Source organism: Rhineura floridana, chromosome 8 (assembly GCF_030035675.1).
Source record: "Rhineura floridana isolate rRhiFlo1 chromosome 8, rRhiFlo1.hap2, whole genome shotgun sequence".
NCBI lineage: Eukaryota > Metazoa > Chordata > Lepidosauria > Squamata > Rhineuridae > Rhineura > Rhineura floridana.
The window spans coordinates 52,512,642-52,532,468 of NC_084487.1; the positions used below are offsets into that span (position 1 = coordinate 52,512,642).

General features: G+C 41.1%; 1 protein-coding gene across 5 annotated transcripts in view; it reads left to right on the forward strand.

The window, feature by feature from the left end:
• BLTP3B (bridge-like lipid transfer protein family member 3B) overlaps positions 1–19,827 on the forward strand; it is an 82,709-nt gene that overhangs the window by 34,606 nt on the left and 28,276 nt on the right. For all 5 annotated transcript variants that reach the window (XM_061639494.1, XM_061639496.1, XM_061639491.1 and 2 more), the window contains exons 7-14: positions 319–489; positions 1,710–1,890; positions 2,980–3,063; positions 12,274–12,456; positions 13,022–13,140; positions 13,538–13,679; positions 16,078–16,271; positions 18,003–19,480. In XM_061639494.1, the coding sequence (XP_061495478.1) occupies positions 319–489; positions 1,710–1,890; positions 2,980–3,063; positions 12,274–12,456; positions 13,022–13,140; positions 13,538–13,679; positions 16,078–16,271; positions 18,003–19,480 (2,552 nt within the window). The remainder of the gene's footprint in view (positions 1–318; positions 490–1,709; positions 1,891–2,979; positions 3,064–12,273; positions 12,457–13,021; positions 13,141–13,537; positions 13,680–16,077; positions 16,272–18,002; positions 19,481–19,827) is intronic.

The window sequence follows — 19,827 nt, forward strand, 5'->3', positions numbered from 1 at the left end:
CCTATTTTGTAAGGTTTTGGTGGACTTGCTTTATGCATGGTTCATTTTGTTAATTGTCTTGAGCATCTGAAGAATGCTTGTGTAAATTAATGATGCAAATTTCAGTCTGCCTACACACTTGCTACCCTACTAATAAAAGGTCAGTCTCGGCAAGGGGCACAAAAGAGCAGAAATAAATGAACAAAGATTCCAGTTTTCTTGCTTAGTATTCTTGCTTTGTATTCTGCTTAAAAATCCTTGACAGTAGTCCCAAAACTTTATATAATATCAAAACCAATGTTACCAATATTCAAAATTTACATTTTCTCTCCACCACAGTTAAAGGATTGCAACGTGGTGGCATCTAAACTGATTCTTATACTAGATGACTTGCTGTGGGTTTTGACCGATTCCCAGTTGAAAGCTATGGTACAATATGCTAAATCTCTTAGCGAAGCAATTGAAAAATCAGCTGAACAGAGACAAAGTCTAGCTTCTGAACCAACACCAGTAAGCAAATCAGTAATTTTTGAGACTTAATATTAATAGCTATATATTCAAATAATTTATGTCTTGTTCAATGGGACTTAAACATATAATTGTGTGTGATGGCTCGGTTAGTTTGAAACAGTCCTCTGTGTGTTGTTTTCAAATATACTAATACCTAGCTGTATTGCATAAATAATGATGTGTTTATTTAATTAGATTTCTTACCCACCTTTTACCATAAGGTTGCAAGGTGGATTGCAACAATGGTTGACAAGAATTATTAAAGTTCTTATCTTTTTGCTCTACAACAGGGATTGGGGACCCGTGGCCCTCCAGATAATGTTAGATTCCCAACTCCCATGAGCCCCAGCCAGCATAGGCAATGGTCAGGGATGATGGGAGTTGTAATTCAGCAATATCTGGAGGGCCACAGGTTCCCTGTCCTTGGTCTACAACATATGGCTCCTGTGTTTAAGACCAAACGTTAGACAAATTCATTGGTGGGGTAGACCACCCAAAAAGCAATATGTGAAGTTGAAATTGTCAGTGTACATTTTAAAATTTATTTTAAAGAAGAAAAGGAGTAAGGGTGTATAGACCACAGATATTCAAAGGTTTTTAGCTTCAAACATTTTCCCTGCATGTGACATCTGAGTAGATATGTATAGTAGTGCATTGTTAGGATTTATTGCTAGCACTAGAAGGAACAGTCTTGTATGTATTTGTAGCATTCTCTCTGCTTCTAAATTGTGTTACCCAAGGAAAGACTTTTATCCTAGAAATATTCAAATGCTGCTTTAAAAATTATTCCATTTAATTAGGTTTTGCACTTTTAAATTACGTCCATGCTTGTCTTGCCCTGGCAAGAGAGGAAGAAACCACCAAAGAATATGGTGATCATGTGGAAGGGTAGTAACGTTGTGCAGAAATCTGATATTGTGCATCAGGTGTCTAAAGTACATATGCAAAGGTGTTCTGTCTCACATGTTTATTGGTATGTGACTAAGGGACATACATGAAAAGAAGTGTTTTAAGATTAGTTGAAGGAAGGTAGTTTTTTGGTTTTAGTAACATATATCCTTGATGATAAAGGCATATCCAAGATGCTACATTAAGCTTTCCTTAACATGAAAGTCTTAAGCATTTGTTGGAATTCTTTTAACTCTGAGGTTTTTCAGTGCTTTATGGTGAGGCTTTTGCTAAATAAGTTTCCATAAAGATATATATTTGAATATTTCCAGAGTTCTACTCCTGGACCCAGTTCTCAGCAGGTGAAAACACAGCAGTCCTCAGCCACTACTGATCAAAATGATGCAATTGTGAAATTGTTCAATGATTTTGATGTTAAGGAAACTTCTTATCATCTAGTAATTTCCCATTTGGACCTGCATATATGTGATGATATTCACGCTAAGGAAAAGGGTAAGAGTTTTATTTGATGCCTTCATGCTATTGAGCATTGCTGTAGGCTTTTGTTTTGTCTGTCAGGAGACTGATTGCAATATATTACCAATCCATTCTGCTCATGCACTTTCAGGTTAAATGCTAATTGGTTCTCAGCAACATCTTTAGCTAATTACTCTCCTCTGTGTGTTGTATAGGTATTTTGTTTAATAAGTGAACACAAAAGGGAGCGAAAATATTAAAGACGAAGCGTGCTTTAACCGTTTGCTTAATGAAACTATAATTAGATAAAGAGTTCATCCTTCACTTTTAGAAACTGACATCAATATATATGGATGTTCTTACTGGGATTTTGTATTTTTGTTCTGCCTTATTCCTAAGGCTGTGTGACCTTATACAAATAATTGCAATTTCTCATTGTTAAATGTGAAAATAAAAAGAACAAAGGAATAGAATTTACTTCAAAATGTTCTATAAATGCCTCCAAAACACCATATGTATTTCAGTAGATTCCCATTGAGTGGCTGACAGTTGCAAAGCAGTTCTTGCTTTGAGAGAAGGGGCACAAGCTCCAGGCAGCTGCTGATCCTCAGGCTGATGACCTATGAAAATGCAGGCCTTTCTCTCACTTTGTAGTCACAGACTGATAGTCGTAGTGGAGTTCTTGAAGGGGAGAGGGAAACTTTAATAGGTGTGCATTCTCTGGGTGATGCTAGAATTCAATGCTGCTGTGGCTGATTGCGAGGTATTCCAAACTACTACTACTACTGATCTTCCTTTGTGCAACACTTGTGCTGAGAGTGGCAGTATTTACTATTGCATTATTGAAAATAAAATGGTGGTATATGTGGTTTGAAAAGGAATGTATAACACTGAAAAAGCTACATAAAAGAAAAGCAGGAACATTCACAACAAAAGCCAGCATGGAGCAGTGAACCTTCAGTATTTATATAGACACACTTCCGTATAGACTGTCTTAGTGAAGCAGTTTGAGGCCAGTAAGAGGAGCATGTTGTCTTAAAAGTTGTCATCAAAATGAACTTTTTTACAGAGCAAATAAATAACATTACATATGCAATATTTTTTAAGCATTGCATTGCTTTGCAGATGCAAACAGACATGTTTCAGGAGGTGCTATGCAGCTGTCCTTTAGTCAACTAACTGTAGACTACTACCCTTTTCACAAAACAGGTAAGAGTAAATGCTGACGGGTTGTTTTTATTTATCATGTTTGTACAAAATGCTTGATGAAAATTAGTTCCCTGCATTATACCAAAATAAAGTTTTTCACACTGTATACTACATATGCAGCTTCTTGCATGTGGTCTGGTATTGTGGAAAATGAAATGAGGATGCCGCAGATTCAATATCTTGTGTTGTATTGCATCATACCTTCTGCTGTTCAAAAAGTTATTTAGATATGTTTTTAAGTTATTTTTGATATTCTCTGCACTTCTCATATTCTCGGTAATCCACATGACAATTTTGTAAGAAAAGTAATATTAGCCATGTAAGATAGCCAAACAACATCACCATGGTGTTGGATTCATAGCTTAATTCTCTTACATCTCAAAGGATATGTTAAAATTAGGGTTGCAGCATTAATCAGTTAATTCTGATTAAAATGGCAGTGTTTGATTAAAATCATAGCATGATTAATGAAGCATTGTTTATATGTCATTTAAAGCCCTTGCAGGTCTCTTTTCCTTGGCTGGGTCCTGCTTCTACCAGAAAATGGAAGATTGCTGCAGAACCCCCTGTGTTAGTGATGCAGAGGCTCTGGAGTAATCTTCCATTTCCCAGAGGAAGGACCATCTTGGGGAAGGAGGTGGTGTAGAGCACTGCTGTTTGACATAGGTGTTGTGCACAAAAGCATTGTGTCCTGTAGGCTGTTCAACACAACTCTCCCATTTAATTCTTTTTTATATTTGAGTTCATTCCAGATACTCCTGGGATGATGCTGAAGGTATCTTTTCTGGAAGAGCTGTTGAGTGGGTGGGTAGGAAGTAGCAACACAGGGAAAGATACAGCCCTGGAAAATGAACATGCTGAACAAGCAGAGCTGAGTTATAGGTCCTAATTATGTCTCCTCCTTAATATCTGAGGAACTCCAGTATGGTGACAGATAGCAAATCTGTCAAATCTACTATGTTTGGGAAAGTTGCTTATTTGCTATGCATTTGGACACCTCTTAAGATATCATAATTACATTTTGAGTGATGGTTCCTGAGAACAAGGAGCAGGTTTTCATCTATGTTTGGATACAATTGGACACCATTTTGAATCAAGACGGTGAACTGAACCTTTCTAAACTGCACTGATTTTAACCACATTTTGCATAGTAGTCCCTGACATCAAGGAGCACATTTTTATCTATGTTGGGATACATTTGGATGCCATTTTGAATCAAGATGGCTGACTGCACCTTTAAAAACTGCACTGATTTTTGGTTTCTTAGAATTACCGAACAATGCTAGGTATGAGGTTTCTAATACGTTTGTTCATTAAAAATTTTAAGAAGCTTGCAAATTTAATTGGTAGATACATCAACTAAAATTTGATAAATAATCAGTTTTAAAAAATTGGAATGAATCCCTACTTAAAACATGATTGACGCAGAAGAGCTGGCAAAACTAAGGAGCCCGTGCTCCTAAAAATATGATACCGGCATTTCAGATATTTTACACAGGCATGTTGAACATTGCCCCTAAACACCTGAGCTACATCAGATGCATACCCTGATTTGTAACGTAAGACTCCATGGATGTTTGTTCGATTCTTATCATAGTCTTAACAGGAGTCACATATTTAGCCATATGCCATTGTAATAAAAGACCTTTGATCTTACCATGAAACAGTCTTCTAAGTACATGTAAAGATGATCTCAGGTGGGATTTGAGCTCTACCTTATGGCTGAAGGCAGAAAAGGCACTGATTTTTTCGCTAGAGTCTTCTGGCTTCCTCTTACTCTGTGAGATCAGTTCTTTCATTATAATCCACAATAAACAGCATAAGAAGGAACAGTGACAATAAACAATAAAAGAAAAGTAGACATACAGGCACTTGCAGCCTAGCTCACACAGAGAGAGGCCCTGAGATCATCTTTACATGCAAGTAGAAGACCATTTTAAGGTAAGACCAAAGGTTTCTTCTCCCATACATGTAAGATGATCTCAGGTGGGACATACCAAACTGACTGATGTAGGGTGAGAAAAATGCAACAAACCAGAGCTGGGCTGCCTATTGGCTTGGAAGAACAAGTTGCAGAACTCTCCTTCCAAAAGCCACCTTGGCTGGCATGGGTGTTTATCTTACAATGTTTGATAAATGTGTTGGGCTAGTCCACATGGTTGCCCTGCATACCTTCTGAAGAGAGGCTTTCACCACATGGTCACCCTGCATACCTTCTGAAGAGAGGCTGTCAGCACTCCAGGCAGGCAGCTGTGGACTTGCCTCTACTTTCTCCTTTGTCAGCTGGTGCAGGTCATTATTCAGCCACTGGAGCTGGACAAAGATAGGGAAGTTTTGACAGGATCAAGCAGCCTAGCCCTTGTAGTAAAACAGCTGAGTCTACTCCAGGGCTAACTACTATAAAAGCAGGCTGGAAAAGCAAGGAGGGGCTCTTATTCAGGGACTCAGCCAAGGGTGGGGTGAGGAGAGAGACATCAGCCCTGGAAGATGGAGGGGATGGTTGTACCCATTGGCTTATTGTCGCATCCACCCGCTCTTCGCCTAGAGAGACCGTGGGGCGAGAAGGGGATCAGCAGCAGAGCAGATCTCCAGCCTTTATGAGAGCTGAGCGGGGGTGTGGCCAGTGTCTGACAGCAGAGCAAGGCTTGTGGAGGAAGGAGCAGGTACCCTGAATAGGTGGAGGTTGCTGTCCTCAAGAAGACCAGAAGGTGGCTAAAGGTGGGGTGATGGCTGAGCTGGGTTGCAAAGGCTCTGTGCCCTGAAGGGGGCTGGAAAACAGGACTTGCATTAGCTGCCTGAGGGCAGAGGAGGGGGATCCATGAGGGGAATGGGACTCCAAGGACTTGTAGGGGCTAGACTCCAAACTGTATAGCACAGCCAATAAGAGAGCAATAGTAGATAGCAGCCAGGGTTTGGTGTCTTTTTGGTGGAAACCTGAATGGACACTAGGTGCCTCAGTGTGCCCCTCCCCCTAGAGAACCTGCCAAAGGCATTCAGGGGAAAAGCATCCAAAGTAGCCGCTGCTCTGGTAGAATGTGCCAAAATCTTAGAAGGAGTTGTGAGGTTAAGATAAATATAAGCCAGAGCTATGCAAACTTTAAACCATCTAGACAAAGTGGAGGTGGACACTTTCTTCCAGGGACAGCAGTTTAGTGAAAAGGCTTTCTTTTTTAAATATAAACCTTTAGAGCCCTATATTCATCTAAAGAGTTCCATGCTTTTTCAGTGAGATGGACAGGTGAAGGACGGAAGAAGGTAAGATAAGTTCCTGCTGACAGTGAACGGAAGAAAGAACCTTAGGGTGGAATAAAGGGAAAGTACAGTGGATTACTCTGTCTTTGTGGAAAGTACAGTGATGCTCGCCCATAGATAGAGTGTTGAGTTCCAAAACCCACTGGGCAGATGTAATAGCCACTAGAAACAGAACCTTGAAGGAGAGGAGATGAAGGAATACAGATTTCAGAGGCTCAGATGGAAGATTTTGAAGACTGGTCAAAACCTTGTGCAGATCCCAGGCAGTGTTGAATTGGAGGTGCTGTAGTGGTTACTCCTTGGAAAAAACGCTTCAGGAAAGGATGAGAACTCGACCGTTTCTCTGGAGATTTGGAAAGGACAGAGGATGGAGCAGATGCCTGCCGCCCTAGAGTGTTGCGTCTGAACCCATAGCCAAAACCCTGAAGGAGGGATAATATCTTGTTAAGACCTGCTTTCCTGGGAAGCAATTACCTCTTAGAGCACCACTTGGAAAACACCTTTCATGTGCCTTCATAAAGTATGTAGAAATACACCTGGAAGCCAACATAGTGTTGATTGCTGATGGAGAAAGGCCTGCCTTTAGGAGTAGTTTCCTCTCAGTGGTCACACATTAAGATCCAGCCATGCCAGGTCTGGATGAAGGAGATGGCCCTCTGATAGTAGCTCCTCCCTGAGAGGTAGCTGCCACAATGTGGATTTGCCAGATAAAGTATCTTGGAGAACTAAGGCCTTCAAGGCTAGTACGGAGCCACTAGGAGATCTCTTGCTCTCTCTTCTTTGATATTCTTGAGGACCCTGGACAGAAGCGGCACAGGAGGAAAGGAGTACAACAGCCCTGAGGACAGAGCGTCCACAGCTTCCGCTGAGGGATCCGCATAGCAGGAGAAGAACCTCCTGACCTGATGGTTGTGGGGAAAGGTGAACAAATCCACCCGGACTCTTCCGAATAAGGCCACGATCTCTTGAATACATCTGGATGCAGTTGCCATTCTCTGTGGAAATGTGCTCCCGGTTTAACCAATCTGTCTAATTGTTTTTCTCTTCTTTTAGATGTTTCCCAAAAGGGACTCTAGATGATTCTGCACCCAGTGGAGGACACATGCCTCTGCTTAAAGAAGTGGCTATCTTGTATCCCCTGACATTCATGTGGGCTTTGACTATCATGTATGTTCTGTCAAGAACCACCCAGAAAGATCTCCATACAGTGTACTGGAGTGCCAGCCAGGGAGTGGGAGTGTCTTCAGAAAAATTCAGATCTGGAGCTGCCATGGCCTTGCACAACGAGGAAAGGTGGCAAGAATCCTGAAAGACGCCATTTGAAGAAATAACTGCAAATTCTGACTCGCCACTCCTGTCCTGCCCGAAGTTGAGAGACTCAGTCTCAGCCTCGTCAGTGGCTTTTTCTCTTTTTATTGAAGTAATAGACAGCTACAGTGCAGAGCGCCTCATGTAACTAGCTAGTCTTTCTAGGAACTCAGCATGTTTCTAGCACTAGTTGAGCATGACTTCGCCACTCCCAGACGTTGGCTTAGCAACTGTCTCCCCTTCCTGCAATCACTTATGTAGGCTGGGAACACACATGCAGAGGAAGACTGCACCTTAACTGGGTCTGTTGAATCTCCCGCTTCGAGCATCTTTGGGCATGGGGTGAAGGTAGCACTTCGGTCAGTGTTTCAGCTTCCCCCTCTGATGAGGGGACTGCTAAGTGTCAGTTCATTCGAGGGCGAGAGAGCTAGCGGGGTGTGAGAGAGTGGGTGAGGGTGAGAGATCAAGGTGGTAGGGTGAGTGAACAAGCAGGGGGTGAGAGGGGGTGGGGGGCGGTAGGGCAAGGGAGTGAGTGGGGTGGCGAGAGAGTGGGAGGGGTAGGGCAAGTGAGCAAGTGGGGTGGTGAGAGCGGGGTAGGGGTGGTAGGGCGAGTGAACGAGTGGGGCGGTGAGAGTGGGGGGTGGGGGGCAGTAGGGCGAGTGAGTGAGTGGGCATGCAAGCGGGTATGGGGGAGGGTGAGCGAGCGGAGATCCACCATCTGGAGAGAGTCCAGAGCTCACCCCTGAAAGCCGGAAAGGGTAACTAATACACATACACATCGTCACTCACCTCCACAGCTCTTCGTCTCCATTCTGCTGCTGCCTTCTCCTTCATCCTTGCTCTCCGGCTTTCTCCCTCCACCATCCATTTTCAAAGCAATTTATTTTCTCTGTCTCCGCTCCACAACCATCTGGCTCTCCACCTCCTCTCTCGTGGCCTTCTAACACAGAGCATGAGGGAAGAGCAATGCAGCGCAGAAGCCCAGTGTGAGGCACATGTCTGTCGTCCATCAATCAGAGTAGCAGAAAACTTCCCCTGCTCCCCCCTATGTAACGCCCCAAAATAACACTGGAAACGTTACAGTTGCTGCTCAAAAGTAAGGAAATGACTACTCGTTCTATTACTAGCAAAATGTAATGAAGTTACCTACTCGTTATTTTAAAAAAGTAATAAATTACAAGTAACTCGTTATTTGTAATGAGTTACTTCCAAGCTCTGTCTATGTGGGACAACAAATGAGAACTAGACAACTAGTAACTAGTAGGTGTTACAGACTCCATTTTCTGATTCCCCATATGAGGTAGTTCCTCCTGGCACAGCTCCCAGACAGTACTGAGTCTTATCTTGCTTTGTTTACCTAAAGGTGATCAGGCTGGCAGACTGCCCAGAACTCAAGTTCAGGCTGAGGAAACAAGGGGCGAGAAAATGCTCAAGTGTTTTAACACAAGACAGTGTTCTAATAATTATACGTAATACATAATAGTATTGATACACTGATAGATAATGCATTGCCCACAACTTCAGAATAAGGCACCTTCTAGTCTGTTGGATCAGAGCTTGGAAAAGTTACTTTTTTGAACTACAACACCCATCAACCCCAGCTAGCATGGCACTGGCTGGGGCTGATGGGAGTTGTAGTTCAAAAAAGTAACTTTTCCAAGCTCTGGTTGGACTAGGGGATTTGCTTCAGCCACTGCAAGTAACAAGCGCTTCTCTACTGTAGCTGCAAATGAGGCTGCTGAGGCACGAATCAGCTGCTCCTACATTTTTGGCAGAATGCGCTTACTTGTCCTTTGACTTAACCATGGCCTGAGAATGTTAAGGGAGTGCTGATGGACCTAGTGGGGCTTACAGGGATGGTGAAAGGGTTTTTGAGGTGACTTCTGGATGTGTCTGGAGAGTAGCCCAAGCGATTCCTGAAGTGATTAAAATGGAGGGTGGAGAGAGAGCTGATGAGACAATGACAGATGAAGGTTGAATAGAGTGGGGGGCGCCGAGGAGAGCAACTAAAATTGTGGTTTCTTGAGGGAACAAGGTGGAATCCAGAAGGGAAGCTCAAGTCCCACCTGAGATCATCCTACATGCATGGGAGAACACTGATCCTGCCTAATAACAGGAGACTAGGTTGAGCACAATAAACCAAGACATCATTTCAACAATCAGGAGTAACCTCTATTAAACACTTTTGCTTGTTTGGTTTGTGTTTGGCTGCCATCACAAAAAGCACTATTTTGTGCATGGAAATGTGAAAATATGGAATTCTCTTCATTTCATCAGGCTGTCATTGAGAGACTCAGCTAGGGCAAAACTAAGCTTAATAGTTTGGCTCTACTAACTTTTTTATCCCAGGTCCTCCTACAGACATATGGAAGAAAAATGGGAAACTGAATTATATGGACCCTAAAAATGTTACCTTGGGGATTTAAAAAGCTAAGAAAAGATGTGCCCCTATTTATCTCCTGGCACAGCTCATCAGTAAATAGGGGAAAAGAATGAAGCATGTTGTGTAATGCTAGATATAAGGAAGTTTAAGTGGAACTCTGCTAGTTCTCTCAAATCAGACTCTCTCCCTCTCCCTGTATTTCCCCCCACCCCACCCCAGCTCGATTAGCATATCATGCTAAGCCAAACTGTGGCTTATCACAAATATGTGAGACTGTGGGGTCCCAGCGAGAATATTGTGGCACTACTCTTCACTCCTGTCATTTTGCTGCTGCTCCATGCAAAACCATAGTTTGGCTTATCATGATTTAGTTCAGTGCAGAACAGCACCAAAATGACCAGGAAGCAGCAAAACTGCTGCATTCTTCTGTCCAGAAGCCTGTGCATTTGTGCTAAGCTATGAGTTAGCTTCGGGTTACTGGGGTTGGGAATTGCTTAACAGTTCAAACTTCTTGTAATAGTTCCTTAGGGAGGTTTACATCACACTTTGAGAATCGTGGAGGATGACAAAAATTGCATTCTACCCATGCATTTTTGGAGTAATATTGTTATCCAGTTGTCTGGTGCACATAAGAACATGATAACAGCCCTGCTGGATCACGCCAACAGCCTATCTTGCCCAGCATCCTGTTCTCACAGGGGCTAACCAGATGCCTATAGAAGCATGCAAGTGGGAAATGAGTGCAACAACACTCTCCATACTTGCGATTCACAGCATTCTGCTAATACGGCATCAGCAGGGCGATCAGCTGGAGGGGGGGCTGGAGCTCCCCGTACTCCAGCTGATCACGCCAGAGGAGGGGAAGATCAGCTGTAGCGTGCTACAGCTGATCTTCTCTTCTGGCGCGATCAGACTTCCCCGCTCGAGCTGATCGTGCCGGAGGAGGGGATAATCAGCTCTAGCATGCTACAGCTGATCTTCTCCTCTTCTGGCGCAATGAGACTCTCGCTCGAGCTGATCATGCCTGAGGAGGGGAAGATCTGATCTTCTGCTCTGGTGCGATCAGCGGGTTAGGTTCCAGACCTCCGCGCTACAGCTGATCCTACAGCGTTTTTCGCTTTTTGGTGGGGGTCTGGAACCTATGCCATATGAGTGGGGCCCTACTGTATTCGGAGGCTGCCACCAACAGTGGAGGTAGAACATAGACATCAAGGCTAATAGCTTTATCCACCATGAATTTGTCTAATCTTTTAAGGCCATCCAGATTTGTGGCCATCTCTGCCTCTTGTGGGAGCAAATTCCATAGTTTAACTATGCACTCTGTGAAGGAGTGCTTCCTTCTGTCTGCACTGAAACTTTCAGCATGCAACTTCATTGGATGTTCTGGAGTTCTAGTATTGTGAGAGAGGGGGAAAGATTTCTCTCTGTTCTCTTTCTCCACACCATGCACAATTTTAAAAAACTCTCATGTCCCCTCTTAACCTTTTTTCTAAAAGCCCCCAAATGTTGTAACCTTAAATGTAATGCCAATGTCTGATTATAATTAAGAGGCAGGCAACTAATATGTGTCATCTCATCACAAGCAATAAATCAGTACTGGAACTTGAGTTCATCCAATGAAATTGATTGGTGGGAAATTCAGGACAGGCCAAAGGAGAAGAAACAATAAACAATCAGAACAACCAATATACATGTTAAAAACAATTAAAAATAGATTAAATCAAAATAGATTAAAACTATAACATTTTCAGTTAAAAGCCCGCCTAAATAAAACAGTCTTCACCTGGGCGCGAAAGGATGATAGCGAGGAAGCCAACCGAACCTCGCTAGGGAGGGAATTCCACAATCCAGGGGCAACCATCGAAAAGGCCCTATTCTGTGTCTCAGCAAATAGAACTTGCGAGAAACATGGAATAGTAAGGAGGGCCTCACCGGATGATCTTAAAATCCGGACAGGTTCATAGAGGAGACACGGTCTAACAGATAGCCTGGACCTAAGCCGTATAAGGCTTTATAGGTCAAAACCAGCACTTTACACAGCATGTAATTAATTTATGGAACTCACTGCCTCAAGATGTGGTAATAGCCACTAGCTTAGGGAGCTTTCAAAGGGGGTTAGACAAATTATGGATAAACTTACAAACTGTGAATGTAATATTTTTCAATGGCTTTAAATAAGCTTATATGTTAAAAGACTTTAAAAATGTACTTAATGGCATGTTTATACAGTTGTTTTTAATTTATGTCCAAATGTGTAATACTTACAGATGACAGCTGCAGCCATTGGATGCATTTTAGTGATGCTACTAAAGCCAGAAGTGGATGGGCTGAAGAATTATTAAAGGAGTTCAAAAGCAATGTTGAATTGCTTAAGCAGGTTGTGAAAGATCATAATATAGATTCTCCCACTAAGTCCCCACCCCAGGGGTCTCCAGAGCTCGTACAGACAGGTACCTTACTGCATACATTTTTAACTTATATAAAAAGAAGAGTTATATAAAGATCTTTCACCTCAGTCTTTACAGCTGATTTCATGGATATAAGTCCAAGTAGTATCAGGAGATCAGAAGCAATAGTGCACTTGCATTGGGGTATGGGTGTTTTCTTCCCTTTTGGTAACATCTCTCCCAAAAAAAATCCTAATTCCTTTGGGACTATAAAATTAGTTTTAGAGAGTGATGCTTAGATTCATTTGAGGAAAAAATCTGATTAGACTCCAGAGCCTGCACAGATCAGGCAAATATGCAACCCTAGATTACAAAAATTGTCATTTATATTTAGTAAATGAATGAGTTTTAATTTTGATTCTGTTGATTTCAATGAATAGGCTTCCCTATTTTTATTTTATTGGGTTATATTTAGACTATCTAATAAAGATTCTCTAGGTAGCTTACAATGTAAAGCAAAAAATAAAAATCAAAGGCAACAAACAACACAGCAGAGATTTTGGTACAGAGGAAGAGTTAAGGATAAACTTTGTTGTTTCTGTGGTTTAATATCTTCTGTTTATTACAGGCAAGGAACAGATGCCTAAAGGAATCTCTAAGCCTTCCTCTGTGTTACCTCAGCAACCAAAAGATAAACTCATGTCCAGCCCTGTGGTGGTTAGACTTGCAGATGTTAATATTTTTCAGGTATAATTCAGTATTAATTGCTGAAATCAATTCTTTTCTTCTTTGATATCTACAAGTATGACAAAGACCTAGCTATGTGTTTATGTGAAGTTTCTTGATACAAAAGTCAACTTTCATGAAAGATGACACAGTCTTTTTTTCTTGCAAATCTCAGTTCCTAGTAGTTTTAATTGTATGTTTTAATATCTGTTCTTGAATCACAGGGTCTTGAAAATTCAAGTCTGTGGAAAAAGTAGCATAGATAACAAAAATATGCACCACCTCAAAAAAAACCCAGTTAAAATGCTTTTTAAATGCCCTATGACGAGCAGTATGATTAACTGAGAAGCAGTTGTTCACATTTAGTGCTTCACAAAATGCAAGATAATTGCTGAAATGCTGAATTTCCTAATTTCAGGTTTCTACAGCTGACCAGTGTCGTAGTTCTCCTAAAACTCTTATTTCTTGCAATAAAAAGTCTCTGTACCTTCCACCAGAAATGCCAGCCATTCATATTGAATTCACTGAATACTATTGTCCGGATGGAAAAGACTTTCCCAGTAAGATGTTTTTAGTTTATCTTTCCATTGTGTAGAATGTTACCATTTGGTGCAGGGGTATTCAGTTCAGTATATTCATCACATTAAGCAAGGGCAGGTAGATGGAAAGAGATCAGAGTCATATCCTTTCCAGTTCTGCAAGTCATATAGTCAAAACTAGAATTCCTGTTTGCCTAGATCAGGGGTGGCCACTCCGTGGCTCTCCATATGCTGCTGGACTACAGCTCCCATCATCCCTGACCATGAGCTGTGTTGGCTGAGACTGATGGGAGCTGTAGTTCAGCAGCATCTGGAGAGCCATGGAGTGGCCACCCCTGCTCTAGAGTGTGGCCGTATTCATTTTCTGTGCCCTCCAGAACCATTCTAGTGTAGCACTGTATAATATTTGTCAACCAGGAAGTGAGGGATGTTGGAGCTCTGCTTTACACTTGTTTGAGAAATATTTTGAACTAAAGATATAAAATTATTTACGATTATTTACTTATACCAGCATACATAATACAGTGATCTTGTCTGTGTTACTTTATGTATGCTTGAAAAGGCAAATGGTGTTTTATTTATTATTTATTTATTTTATTATACTTATATACCGCCCCATAGCCAAAGCTCTCTGGGCGGTTTACAGTAACTAAAAACATTAAAACAAATAAACTGTTACTCTTTTCTACATACGATTGCTTTAATATTTTCGGTGCTGAGCTATAAAATAAATCAAACTGTTATTCAAAATGTGATTAATATGAAGAAGAATTGGCCTTTTCCTATTTAAAGAAATTCCGGTGGGCTTTGTTGTGGAAAATGCTGGGGGGAAATAGTCCTATGCTCACAGTGATCATAATTCAAAGGTGTGACCTGTGCAACTCCTGTTTTTCATCACCAATCATATGTGCAGATATTTGTGTAAGACAGGGATGGGGAATATGTGGCTGTCCAGATGTGCATGGGTAATCGTCAGGGATGATGGAAGTTGTAGTCCTGCAACATCTGGAGCACCACAGGCTAGCAACCCTTCGTATAAAGAAATGGAAATGTTTTGGAATCTTCAGCTGTGTGCAGATGTTAACATTCACAACAGTTGCAGATGATATTGTACAGCGATTAGTGCCCATGCACTTTAATTCTAGATGTCTTCTGTATCCAGAACTTGCTTTGCAGTGTGTAGAATCAAGAAGTGTAAGGTAAAAATGTTGTTTAAAGGTTAAATGTAAATATAAGGATCAGAATGTGCACTGACTTGAATGTAAGCTTTCTTCAGGCATTAAGGTGTCAGAAATGGCAATGAGGTGGAGCTAGTGCTCTAGTCCCCATTGCCCCTCTTCACATGTTTACTTTAATGCTCAAAGAAGGCTGCAGTTGCAATTGTAAGATGTTAACAAGTGAGAGGTGGAGCCTGTGACTTCACATGCAAGGCTTACTGTTGGTAGCCTGATAACCATCAATAAAGTTGTTACAGTTGTCAGGAAGCTGTTGAAGGCCTTAGTTGTTCACAGCTCTGTCAGTTTATATACTGGACATGACAATGGAAAAGGTCAGGTTTTGATAGGCCAATGAATGAACATTCTATTGATGTGTGATCGAGTCTATTCTGTTTACATCTCCATTGACTTACGTGGATCTAGGAAAAGTGCTGCAATTGAGAATTACCTAACTTTTTCTCTGTGGTGAGGCTGTGCTGTTCCTCCCAGTAAGGAAGTACACACACGTGCACACGCACTCACTCACCAGGAATAGCCAAAGTGATGCCCTCCACATGTTTTGGACTACAACTCCCATCTTCCCTGACCATTGGCTATGAACACTAGGGCTGATGGGAGTTGTAGTCCAAACCATCTGGAGGACACCAGGTTGGCTGCTCCTAATATATACTAAAAATGTACTCAGATGTTTAAGTATGACCACTATTTGGCCAAACAGTATGCTCAGGAGAGCCTCAGTTGAAGTAGAAAAATTTAACTGTGCAAAGTAATCCCCCCAAAAACCTGTGAGGACTGAGCATACTCAATAGCCACAGAATGCAGAGTGTCTATTGGAAAATGAAAGATTGGGGAAAGGAGGAATGGAATGGAATATCCTGAAAGAAAACATGGGTGGGTGGAACAGTGAATAGGAGTGCTCCATACTGTAACATTTTGATGCAGATTCTTGTGTTTATACAGTTATCAAGCCACCACTGCTGGATCAGAACCAGTGCCACAGTAGCTTACAGGGAAAAATAATTCTCATTGTTCTTCAGAAATAATATTCTGTATATATCCAGAATATTGTCTTCCCAGATTTACTTTTCCAATGGCCATAATATTGTATTTCGGTATTGTTAATGTTCTTAGTCACATGTTGGAGATAATGCTACTACTTCTAAAATGTTTGAAGGTAACAAGTTTGTTTTTATTTCTTTTAGTTCCAAGTCCAAACCTTTACATTCAGCTAAATGCTTTGCAGTTTACTGTGGATGAGAGGAGTGTTCTTTGGCTTAACCAGTTTGTGCTGGACTTGAAACAGAGTCTCAGCCAATTCATGGCCATATACAAGTTAAATGACAATTCAAAGCCAGAAGAACATGTTGATGTTCGAGTTGATGGGTTAATGATAAAGGTAACATTTGCAAAGATACATCACAACATTGCTCAATGTTGTATTCCTGCAGTGAATGATGCATGGGACCATCCTCTTTAGAGAAAATAAATGTATTGCAAATGCGGGGCAACTTGTGAATTGCAAACCACACATGATGTACAAGGGGTAAGTTCTTGTTGGACATTGAGGCTTCCAGTTTCTTTAAAAGTGAATTTCCACCTTATTTGGCTTAAAAAAGCAAGAGTAGGAAACACTTCCCACTATAACACTGGATGCCACACAGCTTTCCTGGCTCTGTGATCATGTAAGGGAAGATGGTATGAGGTATTAGTATGCATGGCAGCTTTAAACATAATTAACATTCAGTTTTCTCCAAAAGTATCTTGGAATTGTGGGAGAGCATACAGAGAGCTTTAGTGAGTATCCTTTACATTAGATGATAGTGCTTCCAACCTAAGATTGGGGAGCAGCAATATTTGGTGGTTAAAGAGAACAGAGATATGCTCATTACACTCAGTCCCACCAGGTTCCTGATATATCAATGGGATATGGATATCCCTAGGAATAAAATCTATAAGAAGGCCAACGAAGGATGTATTAGGAGTGATGTTCTGTATCATAGGAAGCCAAGTTTGAATGCAATACTAAGCCGTGGTCTTTATAAACCAGCAACAAATCATGGCTTATGAGCATACCATGTTTTATAAACCATGGCTTAGTGTTACATATGATCCAGGCTATGGACTCTGGTAGCATGGTCTAGTAAACAAAGTTAAAGAGGGATAAACTCCTCTGCAGCGGAGTAGGAAAAACTAAATCTGAAAAGTATTCTAGTACCTTTCAATGTACTATTGACCCCTAACAAAAACTCAGAGGATGATCTTGGAATGGAGAAAGAAACTGGGGACACAGCCATACTATAAAGTTTTTTAGTAATGGACAGCTTCGTGCACGCTTGCCTTGTTATGACCTGAATGTAACTTTACCCGGTCAGACAAAAATGTTTACAGTTGATCATGGAGGAGAGATAATCTTGGACTTAGTTCCTAGTGGTACCCAGCAATTGATGTAAGATGTGTTATCAAACAATTCAGGATAGTGGTATCAAGTTTAGCACATATTTAGTGGGAAATTGCCCAGAAAGTTCAATATGGTTGTGTTTAATTTCAAAGGATGAAATATATAATTTGCCAACTAAAGGCAACACTACTTGGTATCTAATGAAGTAGGTTGTAGCCCACAAAAGCTTATGTCACAAAAAACCTGTTAGTCTAAGGTGTCAGAAGACACTTCTCTTTTTTGTGGTTGTATTTGCTGTACATATTTTATCCTCTATTTAGTCTTCATTAAGATAGCTATTGTCAAATTTTATGCAATTATACCCCCAACCACATTAGCCTTGTTCCTACAACCATAGTGCCATCCACATATTCCCTCACCTTACTTTTAGCTCATGTGGTCACCCCAGTGCCACTTCAGCTCCAGTGTGAAGTAGCCTAGATTGCAGCAGTAAGAGACTCCCAATCTTACCGCACTTATTCAGCAGTCCTGGTGGAATTGCAACCAATACTTTGGGAAGCTATACACCTGACTGTTTCTACGCACTTTTATCAATAATATAGGCACTTCCTGGGGTAGATTACTTTTCTCTCCTGCGTATTCTCCTACAGTTGGAGAAACCCATTATCAGAAAGTTCTCTCCTTGTATCATTTCTGATTTTGTAATTATCTTTATGCTTTTTATTGCAGTTCATCATTCCTTCTGCAAGGAAACAAAATCATAAGGATGATCCACATGCAATTTCCATTCAGAGTTCTGAAATGATTGCTACAAACACAAGGCACTCCCCAAACTGCAGACACTCTGATTTGGAAGCAGTATTCCAAAACTTCAAAGACTGTGAATTTTTCTCTAGGACTTTCACAGGTTTTCCAAAATCCCCTGACTGTTTTAATCTTCTGCATCCAATTTTCCAGCGACATGCACATGAACAAGATACTAAGATGCATGATATCTATAAAGGTTTTATCACTCCCAAACTGAATAAATGTGCACTTAAAACATCTGCTGCTTCTGATGTTTGGGCAGTTCATTTTTCCCAATTCTGGGTGGACTATGAAGGAATGAAGAGTGGAAAAGGAAGGCCAGTGAGCTTTGTGGAGTCATTCCCACTTACACTCTGGGCTTGCCAGCCTACAAGATTTGAGCAACTGCACAAAAAGCCCTGTTCTTATAATCAGAAGCCTCTTAACATTCCAAAAACTGACTGTAGTGACGTTGCAAGTCGGCTGCAGCGCAAAAAACTTTTGAAAGAGTATTATAGCACTGAGACGGCAGCCTTGGCCAATGGTATTGAAAACCTGTGCGCTATGAGATCCCAAACTGCACATTTTACATCTGATGCAGATATTAACGTTCTTGTTCATATCCAAAAACATGTGAGCATGCAGATCAATCATTATCAGTATATTTTCTTACTCTGCCTCCAAGATTCTCTTGTTTTGCTCCTAGATAACCTGAGGAAAGATGTAGAGACTATGACAGGGAAACCTGCAAAACAGGCAAATGTCTGTATTGGGATCTTATTGAAAAGTGCAGATATAGCTCTGTTGCTTCATCCATTGATGCAAGGAAGCACCTACAAGTCTCCTGTTTTGGGAGAAGGAAGTCCAGTGGCATCAGACCTCTCACCCACGGAGAATGAAGAAGCTTATGAATTGGAGAGCAAGCTAGTTCTTGCTAATCCTGCACAGATAAGCGGTTCAGATACGAATGTTGTAACTGACTGCAGGGCTGTGAATACTGATCTAAGCAAAGTCATTCTGATAGAACCGCTTTTCAAATCAGATAATGATACAGATTTGCAAAGGGGAAGTTCATTCTCAGATGATGCCTCAGAAAAACTTTGGGGGAAAATAAATGAAGAAAGTAGTGGACTTTTCAGTAGAAGTGATTCAGAAGAAATGTGTGAGTCACTTAGTGACAAAAGTAATACATATTCTAGGGATTTGATTACTGTTTTAAGTTGCAGAGAAGATTCTATTGAGATGCTGATGGATAAGGAGGATGACAAAAATGTTTTTTCAAATAAGGAAAGTGGAGCAGGAGGTTCACCTCTTAAAGTCACAGAGTTAGAATCTGATACTGCTTGGCAGTCTGAAGAGCTTGAAAGTGACAAAGAAAAATTGGCCACAGCCAAAATGTCTGCATTTCAGCCTTCATTAAGGTATAGACAATGTCTAGAAAATTAACTGATTTATTATTATTATTATTATTATTATTACTACTACTACTACTCCCACCCTTCACAAGTAGGTCCCAGGGAGGGTCACAACAATATAAAATGCATTATTAAAAGAATTCACAACTGGAGAAGGTCCTAAAAATATATATCAAGTATCAAAAGCCAGGGTGAAGAGATGTGTCATTTAGATTCAATAAAAGGGGCCCCATGCAGATAGCTATTATTTTGAGATTTACGGCTGCTCTGCATTTTGCCATTAGGAAGCTGGAAATGGGATTTCTCTGACAGCTTCTTATATATAGCAGAGTCTGGTCAATCATTCTTGTGAA